Source organism: Pteropus medius, unplaced genomic scaffold (genome assembly GCF_902729225.1).
Source record: "Pteropus medius unplaced genomic scaffold, Ma_sr-lr_union100, whole genome shotgun sequence".
NCBI classification, from domain to species: domain Eukaryota; kingdom Metazoa; phylum Chordata; class Mammalia; order Chiroptera; family Pteropodidae; genus Pteropus; species Pteropus medius.
The window spans coordinates 50,622,770-50,644,566 of NW_024344378.1; the positions used below are offsets into that span (position 1 = coordinate 50,622,770).

The 21,797-nt window shown below is 43.0% G+C and overlaps 1 protein-coding gene across 7 annotated transcripts; it reads left to right on the top strand.

The window, feature by feature from the left end:
- Positions 1-1,752: 1,752 nt before the first annotated feature.
- RPS24 (ribosomal protein S24) lies at positions 1,753-7,959 on the top strand. Of its 7 annotated transcripts, none has more exons than XM_039872209.1 (7): positions 1,753-1,901; positions 3,379-3,444; positions 3,538-3,747; positions 4,857-4,967; positions 5,095-5,097; positions 7,487-7,508; positions 7,883-7,959. In XM_039872209.1, exons 1-6 carry the CDS (start codon positions 1,899-1,901, stop codon positions 7,487-7,489), a joined length of 396 nt encoding a protein of 131 aa, XP_039728143.1. In that variant the 5' UTR covers positions 1,753-1,898; the 3' UTR covers positions 7,490-7,508; positions 7,883-7,959. The 7 variants fall into 7 exon arrangements, with proteins under 7 accessions (XP_039728143.1, XP_039728144.1, XP_039728140.1 ...); XM_039872210.1 differs by lacking the exon at positions 5,095-5,097 and adding an exon at positions 5,612-5,629; XM_039872206.1 differs by lacking the exon at positions 7,487-7,508.
- The last annotated feature ends 13,838 nt before the right edge of the window (positions 7,960-21,797 follow it).

Sequence of the window (21,797 nt, forward strand, 5' to 3'; positions counted from 1 at the left end):
TTCCGCTACTCGCCGGCGCGTCTGTTAAGAGAGGCTTCCAGCGCTCAGCTTTTTGCGTTCTCCCTACACCGCCTTCCAGCGGCACCCCCTTCAAACTGCAACGAGTCCTGCGCGTATTTTCAAAATCTCCTTTCTGTTCCGTATCTCCAGGTCATGTCACCTGTAGAGCAACTACAAAACATTGCCTAGGAGTTTTAGACAACCAGAGAGCCAAAAATTGCATAAAGCGGAAAATCGTTCTTATCGACATTTATACCATCTTAATTAAGAGCCTCCAATTGTGTTAAGAAAAGGTGGAGGCTAAAATGAACCCGCCCAAGGAACAGAAGGCACCATCTGGACAACCAACAAAAGAAATAAACAGGGCAGAAAACATTACATGCTCTTCCAGTTCACAAAGTATTTTGAAAAAAAAAATTAAATTCATATTTTGATTACAAAAACAGAAGCTGAAATGTCAGTTTAGAGTGAAAAGTGAGCTCTAGTGGTGAACTAGGGGAACAGAATGAGGGGAGAATAGGAAGAGATCATTCACGTGTTGAAATAAATTGCTCACCTACTGTCTGCGACAATCTACGGGAGGTGATCCTAGTGTGACATCTTAGTGTTTGAGACTAGCAAGGAAATCACACCACCATAGGACTCAGTGCTACAGAAACCTGAAATTTCTTTACTGTTTGTGAGAAATTCTAAACAGAACCCAACAGAGTGTTTCAAGGTCTTTGCATTTTTGGAAGGAATGCAATCTCATTTTTAGACTCCATGGATCCCCACTAGTAAAACCATAACGTCACAAAGAGCAAAGCAAATCAGATTTTCCTGACCTATTTCAGCAGTTAACCACTTAATATATTTTGAAGTAATGTTGACAATACTATACTAACAAGATTTGATGAGTGACTACAGGTTAAACGGTTAAAGGCTCTGGACTCACAGTGCCTCCATGGAAGTCTAGGTACGACCACTGAAAAGTTGTGACCTTGGTAAAGTTATTTAATCTCATTGTGTCATATTTCCCCATCTATAAAAGGGGTAAGTAATAGGTACCCTATTGGTGGGAATGTTAAATAGCATAATGAAGGTAAATGTAATTAGAATGTAACAGGCACATAGCAATCATTCAATGAATATTCACTTATTCTGAAGAATATATGAAAGCTGCCCTCAAAGCCTGCACCGTGGTCCACACTAACTTTTGGGGAGTTCTTTCCTAACGACTTTCTTAGAACAAGCACTCTTATTATGTTTTTTATCTTTACATATATGTTTCACCTTGAACAACCTAATTTCTGGATAAAGCAAGTGCTTATAAAAAGCTCATTTTTTTTTTTTTTGGTAAGGATTAAGAATTAAAGATAAATTAAAAAGTTTTTTATTTTTAATCAGAAAATCAACAAAGAATATCAGAAAAATCATACTTAGCAATAAATCAAAATGGTCAGTTTTGTGTACTTGAAATAAAGGTTTCGAGTCAGGGTTTCTGCAGCTTCTTTAGCTGTAAAATGAGGAGACCGATCAATAGGGCCTTCTAAGGAACCTTCCAGCTTTACGGACCTCTAACTCGGAAGGAGATAATTTAAACCATAATTCGGTTTATCGGAATTTTAAGTATGCACAAGTCAGATACGTAACAAATTGAACTGAAATTGAACACGTGCTTGCGTAAATCTAGTCGGCCGGAGCTGTTCCGCCTCCGGATTGGCCAGCCCGGGTGTAGCCAAAGATCGATGAGGCGGGGCCTTAGGCACTTTCAATCCGGCATTTGCGTGGTCGACCTCGCAGTGCGGCCACGCCCCCACGCCGGCACCGCCCGGGGTCCTTCCGTACGCATTGATATGATTGGCCGGCGAAGAGTGGCTCTCTTTTCCTCCTTGGCTGCTTGAAGGCCTTCTGCCATCATGGTGAGTTTCCACGGACCGGTGCAGTCATCTGCTGCATATCCGAGCCATCCTTCGTCCTCCGGTCTTGCCGTCTGTGGTATAGATGCACGAAACCTGGTTGCTCATCTCTGGCCGTGTCTGACAGAGGCCGGTTTCCGAGGCTCCCGGAGCCGCTGGCTGGGCGTCCAGACTGCGCTGCTGATCCGGACACGCCGGGTTTCAGAGTCGAAGGCCTGGGGACAGAGGGAGCGGTTGCTGTGTTTGTTGGCTTCGTGAAGCCTAGTGGTTGGGGTGGAGTGGGGTGAAACATATCGCAGTTGCAGTCGCAACTTGGGATAGGTGGTTTGCAGGTGATGGCAGCCCAAGAGGTGAAGAGGGTGCCAGCAGCTCCCGGGCGAGTTGCAGTAAATGAAACCATTCTCACGTGTAAGCTAGAATGTTGTCAGCTGACTGAATCTTCTTGTTTGACAGTGGGGAAACTGAGGCCCTGAAAGAGACTTGCCTTGTAACTAGTTGGCTCCGTCATTCGAAAGGTTCACTAGCTTTTAATTTTCCTCCATTTGCGAGCCGTTTTTTTTTTAATCCTTTTTCTTAAAAGAATTTAGTACTGTTGAAGTAGACTTAGTGTGGTTTTTCGAACAAATTGAAATCTAGCAACCGTTCGTTGCCATGCCATGAAAGCCTCCCCTTCTCCATCTTTTTGATGAAATTTTTCTTTTTTCGTCAGTGTAAACATGGTAAATTGCTCACATTACTTAGTAATGTGTGAGAGAGAGCTATTGGGCCATTCAGAAGGAATACTGTTTTATGGGCTGTAGAGTTGGACATTCAGGAAGGGTAGTTCACATGGAGTTAGTGCAACGTTTGTGTCAAATTTGTGCAGGGTGCTGTAAACACAGTGCAGTGACATGTGAGTCGCAATTTTGCTCCAGAGAAGTGGTTCTTATGGGGGGTGATTTTTGCCTCAAAGGGGACAGTTGGTAAAGCCTAATGACATTTTTGGTTAAAACTGGGTCGTGGGGGTACTACCAGCAGCTAGTAGTTAGAAGCCAAGGTTTCTACTAAACGGCCTACTTAAAATGCTTAGGACAGTTCCCATAACACAGTTTTCTGGACCAAGAGGTAAGCAGTGCTGAGAGGTTGAGAAACAATGGTCCAGAGTTTTTCCTATAACAGTGAAGTAAGCTTTACACAAAGCTGTTGAGTGCATTTTCTTGGGACTGAGTTTGTGTGAGATGTGTCTTGTGGGTGAGGAGGAGATGGGACTTTGTGCCTTTTTTCTTTTTATTGAAGCTTTCTTGCTACTAGTCCATGTGATTCTTGAACATTTGAAATGTGGCTCTTCCTGGAGCTTAAGAATTGGCATTTCAAATGTTATTTAATTATTCGCATGGTTAGTGGCTACTAATTTGGGCAGTGCAGTTCTAGATCTTGGAAAATCACAGCAAGGCGAAGAAAAAGTTGAGTAGTTTTATTAACTTGTGTGTTATATTTTCAGAATGACACAGTAACTATCCGGACCAGGAAGTTCATGACCAATAGGCTACTTCAACGGAAACAGATGGTAAGACAGGAGTACATCCAGGTTTGATTAATTGTTCTTTGCTTTTAAAGATGTTTCATTTTAATAAATACTAAACTTGATACTTCTTTTTAGGTCATCGATGTTCTTCATCCTGGAAAGGCAACAGTACCTAAGACAGAAATTCGGGAAAAACTAGCCAAAATGTACAAGACCACACCAGATGTCATTTTTGTATTTGGATTCCGAACCCATTTTGGTGGTGGCAAGACAACCGGCTTTGGCATGATTTATGATTCCTTGGACTATGCAAAGAAAAACGAACCCAAACATAGACTTGCAAGAGTAGGTATCCTCATTTTCATCAGTTGCTAAAGCGTTTTCAATAACATTGTATTGTAGGTGCAGTGGAATGCGCTAGAGCAAGCAGTCTGGGGAGGGACAGCATATAGACCTAAAGAACTCTTAAAGAGAAAAGGTTCTTTGATAAAGGCTCAGGTAGAGTATGGGAGTTCAGAGGTGGGGTCTGTAGCATTTGAGGAGGTGGCATCTGAGCTGGGTTTAGAAGGGCAGATAAAGTAGTGTGTGTGGAGATAGGAGCTGGAAGTAGGGATGAGTTTAGAATCGTAGGTTGGCACCAAATAAAGTGAGATTCTTATTACTAAAGGTTTGAGTTTGGACTTAACTCTCAAAGGTAGCCAGCAACCATGAAAGTTTTTTGATACTTCCTGAGTTCCAGGCACTAGAATGAACTACAGCAGTGGACACAAGTTTGCTAGCTTACAATCTAGGTAGTAAACTAGCAAATGGATTGTAACTTTGAAGTACTTATGTTTGTTTCCTTTTAACCCCTTCTTTCTGCTATTAGGTAAATCTTTTTATAAAAGAGCTGTGACTGAAATCTTGGTGATGTGGTAGATGCTGCACTCTTTAAATTGAGTAGTCTGGGAGGCCTTGCTGAGGAAGAGACATTGTAGCTGAGATCCTTGTAAAGATTTGGAAGCAGTCCTCTAGGCAACAGGAATATTAGCAAGTGCAAAAGTAGACAGTGAAAATGAGTAGATTATAACAGTCTCCAATGGGGTTGGGGGAAAGAGCTCTTGGTAAAGGCTTTTCTGTCAGCTGGGAGTGATTGAGATGAAATGGAAGAGACCCTGAAGGGAAGCCAAAATGGGGATCAAGGCTGGACAGTAGTAGTTCTCTAATCTTACCATTCACCTGTGCTGTTGTTCTATACATAGTTTCTTAATTTAATGATCCTTTCTGCATTATTAGTTTCTTAATTTAATGATCCTTTCTGTATTAAGCAAGCATTATTAAGTGTACTTAAAAAGTTTTGATTTGAGAAGCTGCATTTCTTGAGCTCCAGCCTGGTTCATTTCCTTGCCAGATTAGTGGGTGATGATAAGTTGATGTTTGCAAGTCACCTCTCTATATATTTCTTTCTCCTTTAGCATGGCCTTTATGAGAAGAAAAAGACCTCAAGAAAACAGCGAAAGGAACGCAAGAACAGAATGAAGAAAGTTAGAGGGACTGCAAAGGCCAATGTTGGTGCTGGCAAAAAGGTACAGTTTATCAAGGAAAATACAGAAATGTAAACTGCAGGTCTTTAGTTTTTAGAAAGTAGGAGTTTTATTTTTTTTAATAACCTTTCTTAATGTTTCTTTTTTCCCCACTTCTTCTGGATTACAGAAGGTAACGTGTTTTGAGAAACCACGTAATATAGTATCTTAACATCTCAGTAGAGTAGCTTCTCCCACAGTAGCTTTGCCACAGCTCACAGATTAGCACAACACGGGCCACATCGGTTCAGTGATCCTGGTGGGGGTGCCTTGCAAGCTCTATCAGGAATAGTTTTCATTTTACTGCTAATTGGCATGGAGTTAAAGGGGGAGCAGATCTAGTTCCCTGAGACATAACTTACTTTAAAGTGGACAACTGGTTTAAGAAGCAGTAGAATCAGTGTGGCCCATGTTTTCTTGGCATGCTGGAGAGGCAGCTGATATGAAATCTAGATTGCTTTCCTCTCCAGTTAGCCAAGACTTAAATGATTTTAATGATAAGCAGCTTTTTACCAGCTTTGCCTATCTAATTGCAAATAATTGAATGGAATTAAGGTGTTGGTTTGTTAAATTAACAAATAATCAAGTGTTCTATGAATTTTTTTTTTGCCTTTTCCCTCTACTTTCTTGGATTTCTTGTTCATCAGAAATGAAGTATCTAGCAGGTACTGAGATTGTGAGCACGATGTGGGGATGCATCACCTTCACTGAGTTTGCTTTGATGCTTTGCATGTTGGCATTTGAACGACAATTCTATAGTATGGTCTAGTATAACACCACTGCTATGTATTAAAGTAGTATATTATGAACAAAAGAGAAACTTTTAATCACACTTTGGAAGCTCAAAAATGCATGTTACATTATGAAGTGACCCAGTGGAGAAAGGTGGATACCCTCCCTACTAAGTAGGCACCTTTTAACAACACTTGCGAAATGCTGTGTCCCAGAGTTATATACCCAGCAAATGGCTTTAGTTAATAAGGGTCCTGGGAAGGGCCTCTCATCCAGTTACAAGCAGTCTTTTCCCTTGAGGACCTTGGAGACTGGTTGATTCTCTGGCAGCTCTGATAATAAACTGATCCAGGAAATCTGACAAAGCCTCTGTCCTGGGATCATCCACTCTAAGCCACCTTTTACTATCTCCTTTACTATTCTATTATTTTTTTATTGATCTCCAACTTCACCTGATAGTTTTTAATTGAAAAATTTCCAATATAATTGTACATTCGCATTAAAGCCTTTGATAAATATGTTTTCCCTACAAATATTTGGTCAGAATGGTCCACTACCCATTTTAAATACATTTTTGCATATTTAAGCAGCCTAAACCAGTAACGTGTAAGTAAAGGGGGTTGGATCTGGGCTAGGGTAGTAGGGTTTTGAAATAGTAGTGGTCACTGCCCCTGTGTGCTTCCTTTATCTATGACTCTGCCAGGCCAGTCAGTAAACCTGGTTAGCCTGCCCAGAATTCTAATCACACTGACTTCCCAGTGCCATGGGGTTATAATGATGACAAACCACCCGAAGAAATACTTGCTGCTTAGAGCCACTCCCTGTTTGTGAGGCTTATACCTGTTGACAGAAGTCCTAGAGGTTACAAAAAAAATCAATGTTTGTCTTATTTAGATCTGAAAGATATTTAACATTTTTTTTATTTAGCTCTTGGGCTTCATGTATTAATACTAGGAGGTGACAAGTGCAGAGGGGCTACCTGTGGGGGACCTGAGCCATCACTTCCTATTTCAAGTAGCACTGATGCATTTCATTAGCACTGCTCTGAAAACCTGTCTGGAAAATGAATGCGTAAAGGAGCACACGTATTTTTTTTTTGTCTCAAAAGGAGTTAAGCATATTAGTGTTACTTTTATTTCAGGTTTTGCTAAGATATTTGATCTACCTTTTGGGTGCAATAAGTTATTTTAAATTGAGAATAAATAGTCTTATATTTGAAGAACTGTTGAAGCATTTTTACTTTAGCTAAATTCTGCCTCTTTTTAAATACCAGTTTACACTACTTTTATTGGCTGTGAATGGTGGCTTTTAACGTATTGAACTGAGACAGGTTTTAAAAGACTTGCTCCATCATTTAGAGCTCTCCCTTTGTGGTTAACTTATTTTAGCCTGGACTGATTAACAGGTCTGTCAGTGGTGCTAGTGTGCCCAGCATAGTGATGCTGGGCAGAGCAGAGGGGCCAAGACTCAGGTATGCCTATTTCATCATCTATAGGCAGTGGCTACCTGAGTTGGCACTACCATAATCTCTTTATTGTGAAGCTGTTACATCGCTTTATTTGTATAAGAACCATGGTAATCAGGCAAGGTAGTCTTAAAATTGGGAGAAATAAAAAATCAGTGTGTTGAAGTATTCTATATACAATTGCAAAGAACAAAAGGATCAATATGAAGGTATTTGATTGCATGCACTTATATGCACTTTATTTTGAAGTTTGAAAAGGGACTATTAATGAATATTGTTTCTTTTCCCTCTTCCCTCCTTTCTCCCTTCCCTGCCACTGATTCAGTGAGCTGGAGATTGGACAACAGGTATAATTCAAGCTTTTCATTTAGATCACTAGACTTCTTGGTTTACTGATGCAGTAATTTAAATGTAGAGCATGTGAAATAGATTTAGAAGTAGATTTACAAATGTTCTCAAGAGTTTTAGCATCTTAAATGCTATTTGTGACATGGTTTTGTTTTTAAAATTTAGTAATATTTAATTTTTCATTCCTAACTTGATGTTTGTTTTATTAATTGATGCTTACATTGTTGTGATCGTTTAAACTTGACATGATTCCTGGTTACTAATATTTGTTTTGCATGAGTGTCATTAATTTTGGAGTTTGTCGAAGACTTTGAACTTTAATTTTTAAAGTTCAGTTCAGCAGTTGCTAATTTTTTTTTTTTTTGATTCACAGAAGGAGTAAAGATTCGTCAGTGACTCTGGTGATCAGATTCTTCATGAGAGGATTAATAAACTAATAACTTTTATGTGTCTGGTTGTTTGAGAGTGTAATTAGTCTGCTGTTTAGCAGATTTAGATTGCCGCCCAAGGTCATGTGTTCCATTAAGCTTTCACTGCAAACTTGGTATGATAGGGTGATGTTGGTCCTTTTTAATAGCACAAAGATGTCAGGTATAGAGTATGGGCAACATGGGAGCACATAGGACCAGTCTGGATGCTCGTGTTAATATTTGCCATTACTGTAGTTTCAGTCTCTGAAAGAGACACTTAAAATCGGAATTCTTTTTAGGTCTTCATAGAGCCCCACTACTTGTTACTGAAAAGATTATTTGCTGGTCTCAATAGAAATTAAAATTAGGTCACATTTTCATTTATCCTCAATAGGATGTCAAAATTATTTGCATTGCAGGTTTATGTTTGGGAAAAGTGAGTGCTTTATTATGAGTGGGGAACTTGAAAAATGTTCTAGTGTAATGAATATTTGGATGTAATTGCTTGGTAAATGTGATTATGCATACTTTCTATGAAACATCGAGGGCTATGTAGTGCTACTTTTTCTTAGCCAGATGCTGATTATCAGTTGGCTTTTCAGGCATCGGAGTTAAGGGCCTGCACTGTATGTAGGTTATTGGTCAGTTGTGTAGGGTTTGGAGATTTGAGGAGTTGTTTTAGGGTTACTGTGTCAGTTGAGGTGCCTTTTGAGAGTATAGAATATGAGTTAGAGTGCTTGAGAGAGTGGGACGTGGGGAAAAGGTATTAATGGATATAAGGACTTTGCACTTGATCTTAGCCAAAAGGCCGAGACATGATGGCTTATGGATTTTGAATGCTATTTTATTCTCTGAAGTTGATTGGTTTATGCTTTAGGTGGGTCCATCTGGGAGTCAAGCTTACAAATGCTATTAAGAATCATGGCGGTGGATGAGATGCTCCAGAGAAACCTGGCTGGTTGGGTAGAAAAGGGATCCAGGAAAAAGCAAGAGTCATGGCAATAAGAAGGCATATCAGGTTTGTAGGAAGGAATGATATTTTGGAGAGGGTGGTTAGAACCCTCCACTGAAGGAACTACAGACTGTAGGGCAGGAATGTGAATAGACATGAGGGGCTGAATCTGCTGGTTGAGGGTGGGGTGAGCGTAGTTGCACCATTTGAGGTTATGCTGATGTGGCGTATTGAGTTTGTGGGACCTGTAGCCTGTTCGGTTCCCTTGCTAGGAAATCTGCTCTATGCTCTCTTGCTAGGACCAGGAAATACCAGGTGGTCTACTTGTATGTAGTGAGTGGACGACTGGGCAATTTAGGCCTGCAAGCTTCAGTTTTCACCCAAATGACTAATGGGGGATGTGGAGTGTAGGGGATTTGAGGTGAGTGACATGTTTAAATGAGCAGTGCATGGAGGACAGAGGGCATTCATGCCTGGTGGCAAATGTTGCAGTGAGGGGAATGCAGTTTGCTGTGACTGAGCTCAAGTGTAGGGGCAGAGGACTGGTGAGCAGCAATGCAGGGGCAAGACCGAAGGTGCTGGGAAAGGTTTTATTGGGCTGGCTGTGGGACAGGGCAGCAGGGGTGGGAGGGGTGTGGTCCCAGGAGCTGTTCACAAAGTTCAGGGGCTGGCTTAGTGGAAGCAGTGGAGCAGAAATTGAAGAGTAGGAGGTGGTTTTCAGAGTGGGATAGTAGGGACTGATGGGAAGATAGAGGGCACAGCTGCTGGAGGCCTGAGTGGAGGTGAAGGTCGGCATCAAAGTCACAAAATGGTAGAGGCTTTTAAAATTGGAGTGAACTCAGGACAGTTTGTAGTCATTCAGCCAGTAGCCTCTTTGGCATTTTTTCACGGGAACTGCCTGGGCTGGAATGTTGCAGAAGTCACAAACTGGTAGTCTTGTCCATAAGCTTTGGTTAGACAGGCAAGGAATTTGATACTGGGAAGATTTTACCTAAAGATCCAGATTTCTAGCCTCTATCAGGAATTAATAGCTGGGCCACGACGGTAAGGTTTAGAGGAACCTTGGAATGGGTGTTTGTTCTCCAGTCTACCATGGCTTCTGCCCCTACAGCTATCCTGCCACCCTCATCTATCTGTTCTCTGATCTTGTGTCCCTTCTGTATGCTCCTTCCATCTAGTCCAGCTGAGAATCTGGGTAAGTTACTTGGCCCCCTGAGTAGGTTAACTTCTTTTTAAATTAGGGCTCCCTAGGGTACTTGTTCTGACCTGACCCAGGCTGTTTTGAAGCTCAAATGATGTAGCATCTGTGAGAAGAGTTTGGAAACTGAAGTGCTAAGCATCTGAGACAGGAAGCAGGGACTGCAGGAACTTTCTTTGAATCGTGTACAATTGTGCTGTTGCACTTCTGAATTCTTGGAGATTCAGCACTTTTTTGGACCTGACAGTAACCAGACCACACTCTGCTGTCAACAAGCTTTGAAAGGCCTCCATAAAAATGCAAAGTTGACTTTACTAATCAGTGTCAACAGTGAGGGAGGGAGAGCCATATCCCTTTCCTCAAGTTGTACTGGTTGGGGCTGTGGCTTTGTCAGAGTAGAAAGGATCTTTGAAGTGTGGCAAGAAGCCAGAGGTGGTTCTGAAAAGGAGGCAGTTCTAAAGAGTCCAGTGAATACTGGGGTGCTTCTTTACAGCTTGGCTTAGAGCTTCACCCCTAAGTTCCATTTGTAGCTGCAGGTGTCCTGGTAGGCAGCTTTTAACAGTGCTCTCCTGGCAGGATTATTTTGGGTTCTTAAAGGCAACATTTTTTGTTTTTTCTTTTTAAGTATTTAAGGCAAAAACTCCAATATTTTATAGTCTTGGAGCTGAGGCAGGTGCTATTCTAAACTATTACCTCCTTTAGTCTGCACACTAACCCTAAGGCAAGTCTCACTGGACCCATCTTGGAGAGCATTTAAAGCAGTTAAGCAGCTCATCTTGCTAAGTGGTGGGGCAGGGATTGGAACAGTGGTATGACTAGTATCCATTGTGAAGCATTTATTCCTTGACTCATTTATTGAGCAGCTGTTATTTTGCTGGGCATATAATATATAAGACTCATAATTTGTCCACCTATGTGCTCAGCAAGGTGCCTGTTGCCAGGGAATTATTGAACAAGTCATTAGATAGCCAACTGACTTCTCCATTTACTGAGCTGTAATTACTGTCCTGGGAGATGGGTAAGAAGCAACCCCTGCCCTCAAAGCTCCAAGTTTAGCAGCTTACCCACTCTTTCAAGTCCTGGTTCCTTATGAAGAAACAGACTGTATAAATTGCATTGAGATAGGAATCCAGAGGTGAGAATCAGTGCAAGGGGCTGGGTCTTGGCTGGCTTCCAAGAGTAACACCAAATGAGGTAAGACCAGAGATCCCATTTGGGTCCGCGAAAAATGAAAAAGAACAAAAGAGTTGGGAATAGGCAGTATGAGGTAAGACCATTCATTCTGTCAGAGAATAGGGGATTGGATTGGATAGCATGGGAGCAGAGTGTTCAGGTAGGCATTTTCTTGTAATCAGTGAGCTGGAAGGTCCTGAGGTAACTGGAGGCTTCCAGCAGAGTTTGCATAGTGCATTTCTGATAGATACTCCATTTCGAAAATAAACCAGGTTGGCTGCAAGAGCACAGGAGTATCACTTGCTTCATTTATGCTGGTAAAGCAGACTTTCCTGAGTTCTAGTCCACTTCCATTCACTCCTTGAACTTCCTTTATACCAGGTGTTGTAGAAGATACCCCCATAACAACAAACTGTCCATGGTCTGGTTGGGAGTTATGGTACAAGTGAGGTTCTAGTGGGGAATGAGACTGGAGAGGTCAACAGGGAACAGGTCAGAGAGGACTATGTATGCCAGGCTATGGGTTTCTCATTCAATATTTTAGTCACATGAAAACATGCTGGAGAATTAAGTGTTCAATAGATTGCGTGTCCTTGTCACATGCTGAATTCTGCATGGGAGATACTTAAGCTGTTGCACTCCTTGTCGTGTACATAGGAGAGAGGATTTGTACAGGAGGTTAGGGGTTGATGAGATAGCATCCAAGCAGTTTAGCTTGACAAAGGACTAGACTGGAATGAGGAGACAACTTTGATTCCCACCCAGCTTCCAGCCAGCTATCAATGAATGGGCAAAGGACTTCCCTTTTCTGGGCTTCCATTTCCCTTTATCTAGATGAGGTACAAGGGCTAGATGAGTAGTTCCCAAACCTGGCATGTGGGGACTTGTTCAAAACAGAAGTGCCCAGGCCTTTTGTCCCAGTTTCCAGAGTTACTAGTTTTGGGTGGCACCCAAACATCTGAAGTTTTAACATTTTCCAGGTGATGCTGTTGATCAGCTAGGTTAAGGGAACTTGAGCTAAAGATAAAGAGTAAGGTCTCTTCTGCCTTTGAGAATTCTGTGTCTTAGAAGACATGGTGTCCTCAATAAATGGTAAATGAACAGTAACACTATTACTACTGCTAGTAGTAATGACAGTTTTCTATGTGCTAGGTATATGGTAAGCATGTTGTATAAATTATTTACCTTTTATAACTACCTCTATGAAGAAAGTACTATTAACTCCATTTTACAGATGAGATCGAAGCTCAAAGAAGCTAAGGAACTTGGTCAAAATTATAGTTTTTGACATTCTGTGATATGTCTGGGGACATTTGTGGAACTCACTAAGGAGCCACTATTTACACTGAGTCTTGATGGGTGCAGAGAGTAGCTAAGGCAGTGATTCTCCCAATGTGGTCTTGAACAGGCAGCATCAGCATCATCTGGGAGCTCGTTAAAAATGTAAACTCTGAGGCCCCACCCCAGAACTACTCAGAAACTTGAGGATGGGGCCCAGCAATCTTGTTTTTAACAGGTCCTCTAGGTGATTATGACGTGGGCTGAAGTTTGAGAACCACTGAACCAGGGGGAGGGAGAGGAGGACATTCCAGAGGGAACAGTTGTGAAGACCAGGAAGGGCAGTAGTATAGGCCATCCTATCATTCATTACCCTTCCCTTTGGTGGAATAGAGTTCTAATGAGCCACATAGACTCCCACGAGGGGGCACTGTTGGCACAGGCTTGGATGCTGCTTGCTTTGTTGTCCTGGTTGCTCCCGTTGTGGAAGCATGAAAAAAGCCTGATGCCACATCAACTGGAGAGGTCACTCTTTCTTCTCAGAGAAGGTCTAATGGGGGTGATAATCTTGTTTATAGAATTCGGCCCTCATAGGGAAGCTCAACCTGTATGGCTTCCTGCTGTTCACATGTGCATGGCAATGTCTGTCCATCTGTGCTGCAGTGTCTCTGCAGATCCTGTACAGAAAGCATTCCTCTTGTAGCTGCCCAGCCAAAGGGCTTACGGTTTCTTTGGGAGGAAGAACACTAGAGCTTCAGAGGCCCAATTCTGGTTTAGTGTTCTCCCTTTAGTGCAATGCCTCTGTCTAGTTCTTTGACAATTTTGGGGGCCAGAGTGCTGGGTCATAAGACCTGTTTTCAAGCCTTAGCTCTGCCCCAACATTATGTACTGATCTCAGGCAAGTCCCCTTTCTTCTCTGGGACTCAGTTTCCTACTCTTTAGAGAATGGCACTGAGAAGGTGGCTTTCAGCATCTTTATCTCCACATGTGAAATGCTGCCCTGGCGAATGGAAACAGACTTGTCCTATTCAAAGAACTCAGATCGCAGGGCAGCTGTAAGCTCTGCTGCAATACATCCATCTCGTATATCCCTAAGTAAGCCTTAGCAGGAACTCAGTGCAAGGCAGTAACGTGGAACCTATCAAATTGGATTTTTTAAAAAAATACAGATCTTTGGACATCAAGGATTTGCCTCTAGATTTTTATTCTGCATTGCTAGGAGGAAGGAAAGATTTACACCCTGTTCTCAGCTGCAGTGTATTTTTCTTCTGAAAATACGTTGCTTCAGAGGGAGGGGCTGCGACAGTTTGAGGGCTTCAGCATTCACCTCATTAATCCAGGGATTGGTGTCCTACACCTCGCAGTGACTGCTCACCCAGCTGATCCCCTCTGCAGTTAGTTTCTGGAATTGTGTTTTCAGAAAGCTGTAGATGTGCTCATCTCAGAGCCAGAGGGGATTCAAGACCGGATATGGTCCAGCCCTCTGCTGGCTCCTACTATTCACAATAATACTCAGTTTAGTTAGAAATTGCCCAACCCGTAGGCAAACACCATCAAGCTGCTGTTCTCCTTGGTGCAGGAGATGTGAAATAGGATGCCTCTTTCCTTCAGGCCTCCTTGCAGAAGGAAAGAAAGCTCCTCAGTTGATCTGACTCTGCCATTTTGCACTGCATTTTTTTTTCTTTTTATAGATGAGTCCACTGAGGTACAGAGAGGTCAGGTGACTATTTCCAAGTTCCTTAGCTCATCAGTGGTGGGGAGAAGACTGAGCTTCAAGCCTCTTCACCTTGAGCTGGCTCCTCTCCTGACAGCCCGTGAGCCATTTGCTACTCAGGTGCCATTTCCTTTTTTTTTTTTCTCTTTTTTGAACATTCCACCCTTAGATGGTTTCTTCTTCATTTTACTGAGATGTAATTGATGTAACATAGTTTATGTAACATAATTGTTTGATATATATATGTATACAGTGAAATAATTACCACAGTAAGTCCAGTTAACATCCATCACTTACAAATTTTCTTTTTTCTTATAATAAGAACTTTAAAGATCTACTCTGTTAGCAACTTTCAAATGTACAGCACAGTCTTGTTAACTATAGTCACTGTTCTGTACATTACATCCTCAGAATTTATTTACATTATAACTGGAAGTTTGTCCCTTTTGACCCCCTTTACTCATTTTACCCGTCTTCCACCCTCCTCATTTCCCCGACCCTTGCCTTTGGCAACCACTAATCTGTTCTGTTTCTATGAGTTCATGTTTTGTTTTTTATATCCCATGTATAACATCATAAAATATTTGTCTTTCTCTGACATTTCACTGAGAGTAATGGCTTCAAGGTCCATCCATGTTGTCACAAGTGGCAGGATTTCTTTTTTATTAATGAATAATATTTCTGTGTGTGTGTGTACACGTGTGTGTGTGTACGTGTGTGTGTGTACATTTATCCACTCATTCATTTGTGGACACTTAGTTTCTATGTCTTGGCTATTGTAAATAATACTGCAGTGAACATGGGAGTGCAGATCTCTTTGAGATGGTGATTTCATTTCCTTTGGATATATACCCAAGAGTGGAATTGCTGGATCACATGGTAGTTGTATTTTTAATTTTCTGGGGAATCTCCATATAATTTTCCATAGTGGTTGCACCAATTTACATTCCTACTTACAGTGCACAAAGGTTCCCTTTTCTACACATCCTTGCCAACACTTGTTATCTTTTGTCTTTTTGATGACAGCTATGCTAACAGGTTTAAGGTGATATTGTGGTTTTGATTTGCAGTTCCCTGATGATTAGTGATGTTGAGCAACTTTTCATGTACCTATCGGCTATCTGTATGTCTTCTTTTGGAAAAATGTTTACTCATTTCCTTTGCTTGCTTTTTAAATTGGATTTTTTTTTTGATTGAGTTGTTTATATATTTTAGATACCCCTTATTCAATATATTGTTTGCAAATATTTTCTCCCATTTGATAGGTTGCCTTTTTATTTTGTTGAAGGTTTCCTTTGCTGTGCATAAACTTTTCAGTTTGTTGTAGTCCCACTTGTTTATTTTTGCTTTTGTTACCTTTACTTTTGGTGTGAAATCCAAAAAATCACCACCAAGATCGATGTCGATGACCTTACTGCCTATGTTTTCTTTTAGGAGCTTTCTGGTTTCAGGTCTTACATACAAATCTTTAATCTATGTAGTTGATTTTGTGTATGGTGTAAGATAGAGGCCCAGTTTTATTCTTTAGCATATGGCTGTCTAGCTTTCACAACACCATTTTCCTTCTATTTATATGGTTACAAAGCACTGCATTATTGTTGGAGGTACTTTTTCATGCTGTTCACCTTGTTGCCCTGTGCTGTCTTGAAGAGCGTCACTGGAACAGAACCGTTTCTTTGGAGGCTGAGTTGAAACATCTGCAGTTGGTGCTCTCTGATCTGGCTTTGTCTTTGGTTTAGATGGTGTTAGGTAGGAGGCCTTCAGCCTACAAGTAACTGACAACTTTACTTAAACTGCCTTGAACAATGAGGACATTTATTTGCTTATATAAGAACCCACCTAAGTGCAGAGGGTGTTCAGGGTTGATTAATGCAGCAATTCAACAATGTCATCAGGACCTAGACATTTTCTTTCTCTGCTTTGCTACTCACAGTGTTGGTTCCATTCTGTAAGACTGCTGCCAGTTACAGTGGGGGCTGGCAGGGCTGGGACTAGGGTGAGGCAAAGAGATGCTTAGGATGTGAAATCTAAGGAGGTGTTCACTTGCAGTGGTACAGATGCAGAGTTAACACTTTCATGACCCTAAAAGTACCTCACCCTAATCCCTGCCCTGGGCTAACTGTGCCCTTCTTCATGTTGGTAGGAGAGAGACTGCCCTCTTGCCTTGTTTCAGTTATAACAGACTAAACTGCTCGAACAGATAGACCCCCAAATGTGATTGGCATAAACAATACATATTTATTTTTGACTCTTCTAGAAGTCCAAGGCAGGGTATTCGTGGTCATCATGAAGCTTTCCTCTGCATCTGGTGATTCAGGAACCCAGGCTCCTCCTATCCATTGTCTTGGCCATCATGGTCAACTGCATCTGTCTAGCAGAATGGAAAAAAGAGGTGGAGGAGAGGGACCTAGTTCTGCATAAAAGCCTGGCCAGAAGTCCACCCTTGTCATTTCTGTTTCTATCATTGGCTGCAACTTAGTCTCCTGGCACACCTGACTGCAAGGGAGGCTGGGAAATATAGGGTAGCTCTAGCCCAGGTGAAATTTCAGAGAATGGTTTTGGGGAACAACTACCAGTCTTTGCCACAGTAGGAAGAAGTAAATTGATGCTTCATTAAGACTCTTCAAACAGAAGCCTCTCAAGCAAAAGGGGGGATTAGTTGGAAAGCTGGGAGGTGTCAAACAACCAAAATGTAGGCAGTGCTGGCAGCCTCCCTGAGATCGGGACAGGAAGGTATTCCAGTGCAAATCAGCTCGCTCTCCTTCCTCCTTTCCGCTCTTTGAGGCTACTTCACTCTTTCGTTGCAGGTTGGCTCTTTTTGCTCTCTTTTCCCATGGCTATTATGCCAGGTTTCCCATTACTTCCCATTTCAAGCATCCAACTATTAATTAGACTCTACATCCTACTTATCACTTCCCAGGGATGAGATGCTGATTGGTTCGGCCCAGGAGAGGGGTCCCCTATTCCTGTCAGCTCATGGAGGCTACTGCCCGGTTAACAGGTCGAGGGGGGTGAAAATAGACAGGGCTGCTGGTTGCTAAGACTTCTACCTTCTCTCCTTGTCACCCCCAGACTATGCTATGTTGCCACTTAAAAAAAACAAAACAAAACTATATTTTTAAAAGCTTTTTAGAATATAGCTTTATTGAGATATAATTCACATATCAAAATATTCGTTCTTTTAAAGTATACAATTCAGTATAATTGCAGAGTTGTCCAGTCATCACCACCACCTAATTTTTGAACATTTTTATCATGCCTGAAAGAAATTGTGTTAGTTAGTAGTCACTCTACATTTCCTGGTGGATCCTGTTCTGCCCTATCCTGTTAGATCACTCCTGGAAGATATGTTATTTTTCGGAAGCCACGAAGTGGAGCTCATCCAGAAAAGAGCATCAGGATGGTGGCCTGCCTTCAGATGATAGCTCGTGAGGCCTGTTTGAAAGGTCTGGACGTTTTTCGCTGGAAATGAGCAGAGAGGTACTGTTGGTTAAGGACTATTGAAAAGGGTGAGATTTGTTCTTTAGTGTGGAAAATATGGTGAAATGGTTTGGTTGGACAGGAGACAGTTTTAGAACTTAGAGCTAATGGAAGGAGGCAGGGAGTGCCTTAGTGCATGGTAAGCTTCCTGTCATTGGTGGGATACAAGAAAAATTTAGCTGCTTACTTTGTGGAATTACTGTGGTGGCTCTTTGGGACTTTTGTGAGGTATAGGCTTGGGGGATTTTTTAGGGTATCCTTTGACCCCTAAAGCCTGTACATTGTGGCTTCTGGTTTTACGGGGACTTCCTGTGCATGCAGCTGGGATTGCTCCCAGCTCAGATCCGTCAGGCCTCACTGATCCCAAGGGCTAAATTTGGAACTTAATAACAACACTTTGGATTTATGTAGCCTGTTTCCTTGGAGGCACTTCATCCGTTATCTCATTAATTCTCATAACATCCCTGGGCGGAAGGTGAGGGAGGGTAAGGGAGGAGAAGGAATCTCTCTCTGGCTTCTTCACATCCTGAAGGTGACAGGAGGTGGCTGGATTAGCAGCAAGCCAGGGGCTGGGGGAGTGGCCTAGATCACAGTCCTTCAGGCATGCTGGCTCCCCCATTTCTCCCCAAAAAAGTACAAGTTGACCATCTGGAAGCTCACATCTTGAGCACAATACTATATATTGGTGATCTGATTTCATAAAAAGTTTAAGACACATCCGCTGTGCATAAGGCTCCAGGTTGATCCTCTGGAGTGGGAGTGGGTGGGCATGGAGGTGAGAAAATGAAGTCTGAGCCCCAATGCGTCCACCACTAAGTGGCTTGCAGAGGGGAAGACTTGCAGAAGGGAGGGTACAAAAAACAGCAGGAGGACTTTCTTTGGGTGAGGGGACTTGAGCTGAGTTTGGAAAGAGTCCTGGAGAGCACCCTGAACTGGGACTTGCAATTTGGAGCTTGGAGTTTACATCTGATTTTCCTACCTCCTAGGCGTGTAATGTAGGTAGGGTCCTTGCCTGCCTGGCTCACTTTTCCTAGGGGAAGACTCTTAGGGGGCTTTTTAGTATTCGAAGCCTGTGAGCTGAGTGCTGTTGCACAGATGGCTTGAGAACCTGGGCATGTAGGGAAGGGACTGTGGACTAGCTCAGGGAAGAGGCTGCTGGAATCCCTGTGAAAGATGAGCCTGGGTAGAGGGAGTACCCCAAATGGAGGGACTCTGCTTGGGCAAAGGCACACTGGCTTTGGAGTTCTTGTCTACTCCAGCCTATGTTGTTTGTCATTCCTTCCTCTACTCAGACTCTCATGGGCACCTGGCTTCTCCCCTTCCAAGCTCCTTCCCTTCAAGCTTTGGCATTTGTATTTCAGGCTGATTATTGGTGAATGCCCCCGCTTGTAGTAGGGACACTCTTGGCTGGATTCTGACTGCTGCTAGTCTTCCCTGGCATCAGTCAAGGGGGCAGGGCACAGAAACCCAGGGCCACAGACTACAGATTGCTACACCCAGTGCACCCAGATGATTTGAAAATCATCTTGTTCCACACTCTCATTTTGCCTTTTGCAGATGAGGGAATTGGGGCTCAGAGTTGCAAACATGAAGAGGAATTTTCCAGGAAGAGAGAAGAGCAGATTCCAAGACCTGGAGTGGGTAGGGCTGGATTGTGTAGGCCCTACACTGTAAGAGCTGTAGCAGGTATTTACAGGTCAGACTTTACCTGGAGGGCAGGGGAAGGCACCGAAGGATTTTAAGCAGGGGAATGGTGCCATTAGGTTTGAGTTTTACAAGTGGCACCGGCCAGGAACAGACTATTCCCTGCTTTACCTGTTCTCTGCTGACCTTTCTCACCTGTGGATGGCAACTTTGTACTCCACTTGCTGGGGCTGAAAACCCTGTAAATAGTCTCAGTTCTTTCTCTCACCCCCACGTCCAGTCCATCCACAGATCTTTTGGATCTTATTTCAAAATATATCGAGAACTGACTGGTTCTTTCCACCTTTATGACTTATCTGGTCCAAGTCCCCACATCTCACCTTGTTACTGCCGAGGTCCTCTCACTGGTACACTTTCAATTTATTCTTCATGCAGCAGTTGGAGTACATGGAAAATCAGTCAGATGAGGTCACTCCTCTGTTCAGAACTCTTCAGGGGCTGCAAATCTCAATGAGATGCTGAAAGGCTCTCCATGTTCCGCATGGCCAGAGACCTGGTCTCCCATGCCCCTTGAGGCTGCTGGTTCTGCTCCTCCAGCTTGTCAGCCCAGGGCCTTTGCATTTGTCATTCTCTCTGCCTGGCCCACTCTTCCGCAGCTAGTCTGTGGGTTATGCTCTTCCCTCCTTATGGTCTTTGCTCAGGTATTCTCAGAGACATCTCATCATCTTATCGAAGGTTGCAACCTTCCTCAAATTTCCTTTCTGGCTTTAATTTTTTCTCCTCAGTATTCACTTTTAATATTTTCTTGTTCGTTGATTGTCTCCTCACTAAAAGAGAAACTTCATGAAGGCAGGATTTTTTTGTATATGTGTCTAATTTGTTCATTGCTGTATCCCTTGCACCTAGAACAGTGCGTGGTACCCAGCAGGATAAATAAATACTTGCTGAATGACTGACCAACCGAATGGTGGCTGTGGGGCGCACAGTGGGCTGGGGAGCATGGAGACCAGCTGGGAGCTGTGGCAGAATCTCAGATAGGAGGTGATGGAGGTTCTTGGGTCTATAAAATGCCAGAGTTTAGGAGCTCTTCCCTTGCTGTGATGCATGAATTGTCAGTTGAGGAGAGCTTTTAGGTTTAGTTTGTCCAGTCTCCTCTTTGACAATGTGGAGAAACTGAGGCCCTCAAAAGGAATTCCGCACTAATTTAAGGAGAAGCCAGCCCTCCTGTCTCCCAGATGGTGTCTTTTTACTAGAGAACTCTGCTGTCTGTGGGGAAGGGGAAACACCTCAGAGCTGTGTGGCAGTAACTGAGAGTGGCCACTAGTATACTCGATAGCAGGTTGAGGGCCTGTCGTGGTGACTAAGGACACATAGGAAGTGCTTTTCTCACTTGGAGTTTCCAACTTTGGGGTTGGTGAATAGGGAGGCATAAGATGGCCCCTGCCCCAGGTGCTGCTAGTTAGGTTGGAAGCTGGGGTGCCTGCTTAGCAATTTGTGGAAAGAGATCTTGGAGGATTTCCCAGTTACCTCTTCAGGCATCCATTCTATCTCTGCCACTTTTCCACTTATGTGGAGGGGTAGGTCTTGACTTGGCATGAGCCAATAAATGTGTGGCATCCACTCCTGCTGTAGTGATAATTTGATGATGGGCAGTGACCTAGACCTAAGCCATCAGTGCATGGAATTGCCCCTGGTCAGTGACTGATTGAGGTTGGGCCAATCAGAGTTGGCAGGAAGGCTTCTGTCTGATGGCTGGGAAGATATCATTCCTGCTCCAGGTGATATGATGTGCAGATATGAGGCTTGGAACTGCCACAGGCATTTTTGTTACCATGAGGGAAGCCAGCCTGAAGACAAAGTTGAGATTTGGAGCAGGGCAGAGCTGGGAGAATGGCACGGAAACAGCCCGATCCCTACTCAAACCTACCTGAAGCACTCATTGTCCTTTACTCTAGTCACGGGAGGAAATAAATGTCTATGGTTTAAGGTAGTTTGAGTTGGCTTTTCTTTCTTGGTTATTGAAGAAAGCCTAATTGATATTTGGATGGATAAGCAGTGATGAGGAGACATGAGTGGGAGTGGCAAGAGCCTGGGATAGCTTTTACTGGAAATGTGCTCCACAGCCCTGCCTGAGTCCTTGCTCCTCTGAGAAGTCTTTTTTTCTCCCAGGCCTGGAGGGTTAGTGTCAAGGAGATACTCTGAAGCTGTTTCTTCTGGAGAGCTGGCTGTCTTGGGCTGTCCTCATGGTTTCTAGCACTATTGAGAACATGGGGAGAAATCTATCTTTTTATAGAGTCAGGCCTTCTGACCCTCCTACCCCCATGGACACTCGCTCTCTTGGGAGGGTGTTCAGAATGGAAGGCACTGGTCCCACTTGCGCTGGTGGTCTGTGCACACATCCATGTGGGCTCCTGTGAGTGCTTGCTGGACCACAGGCAT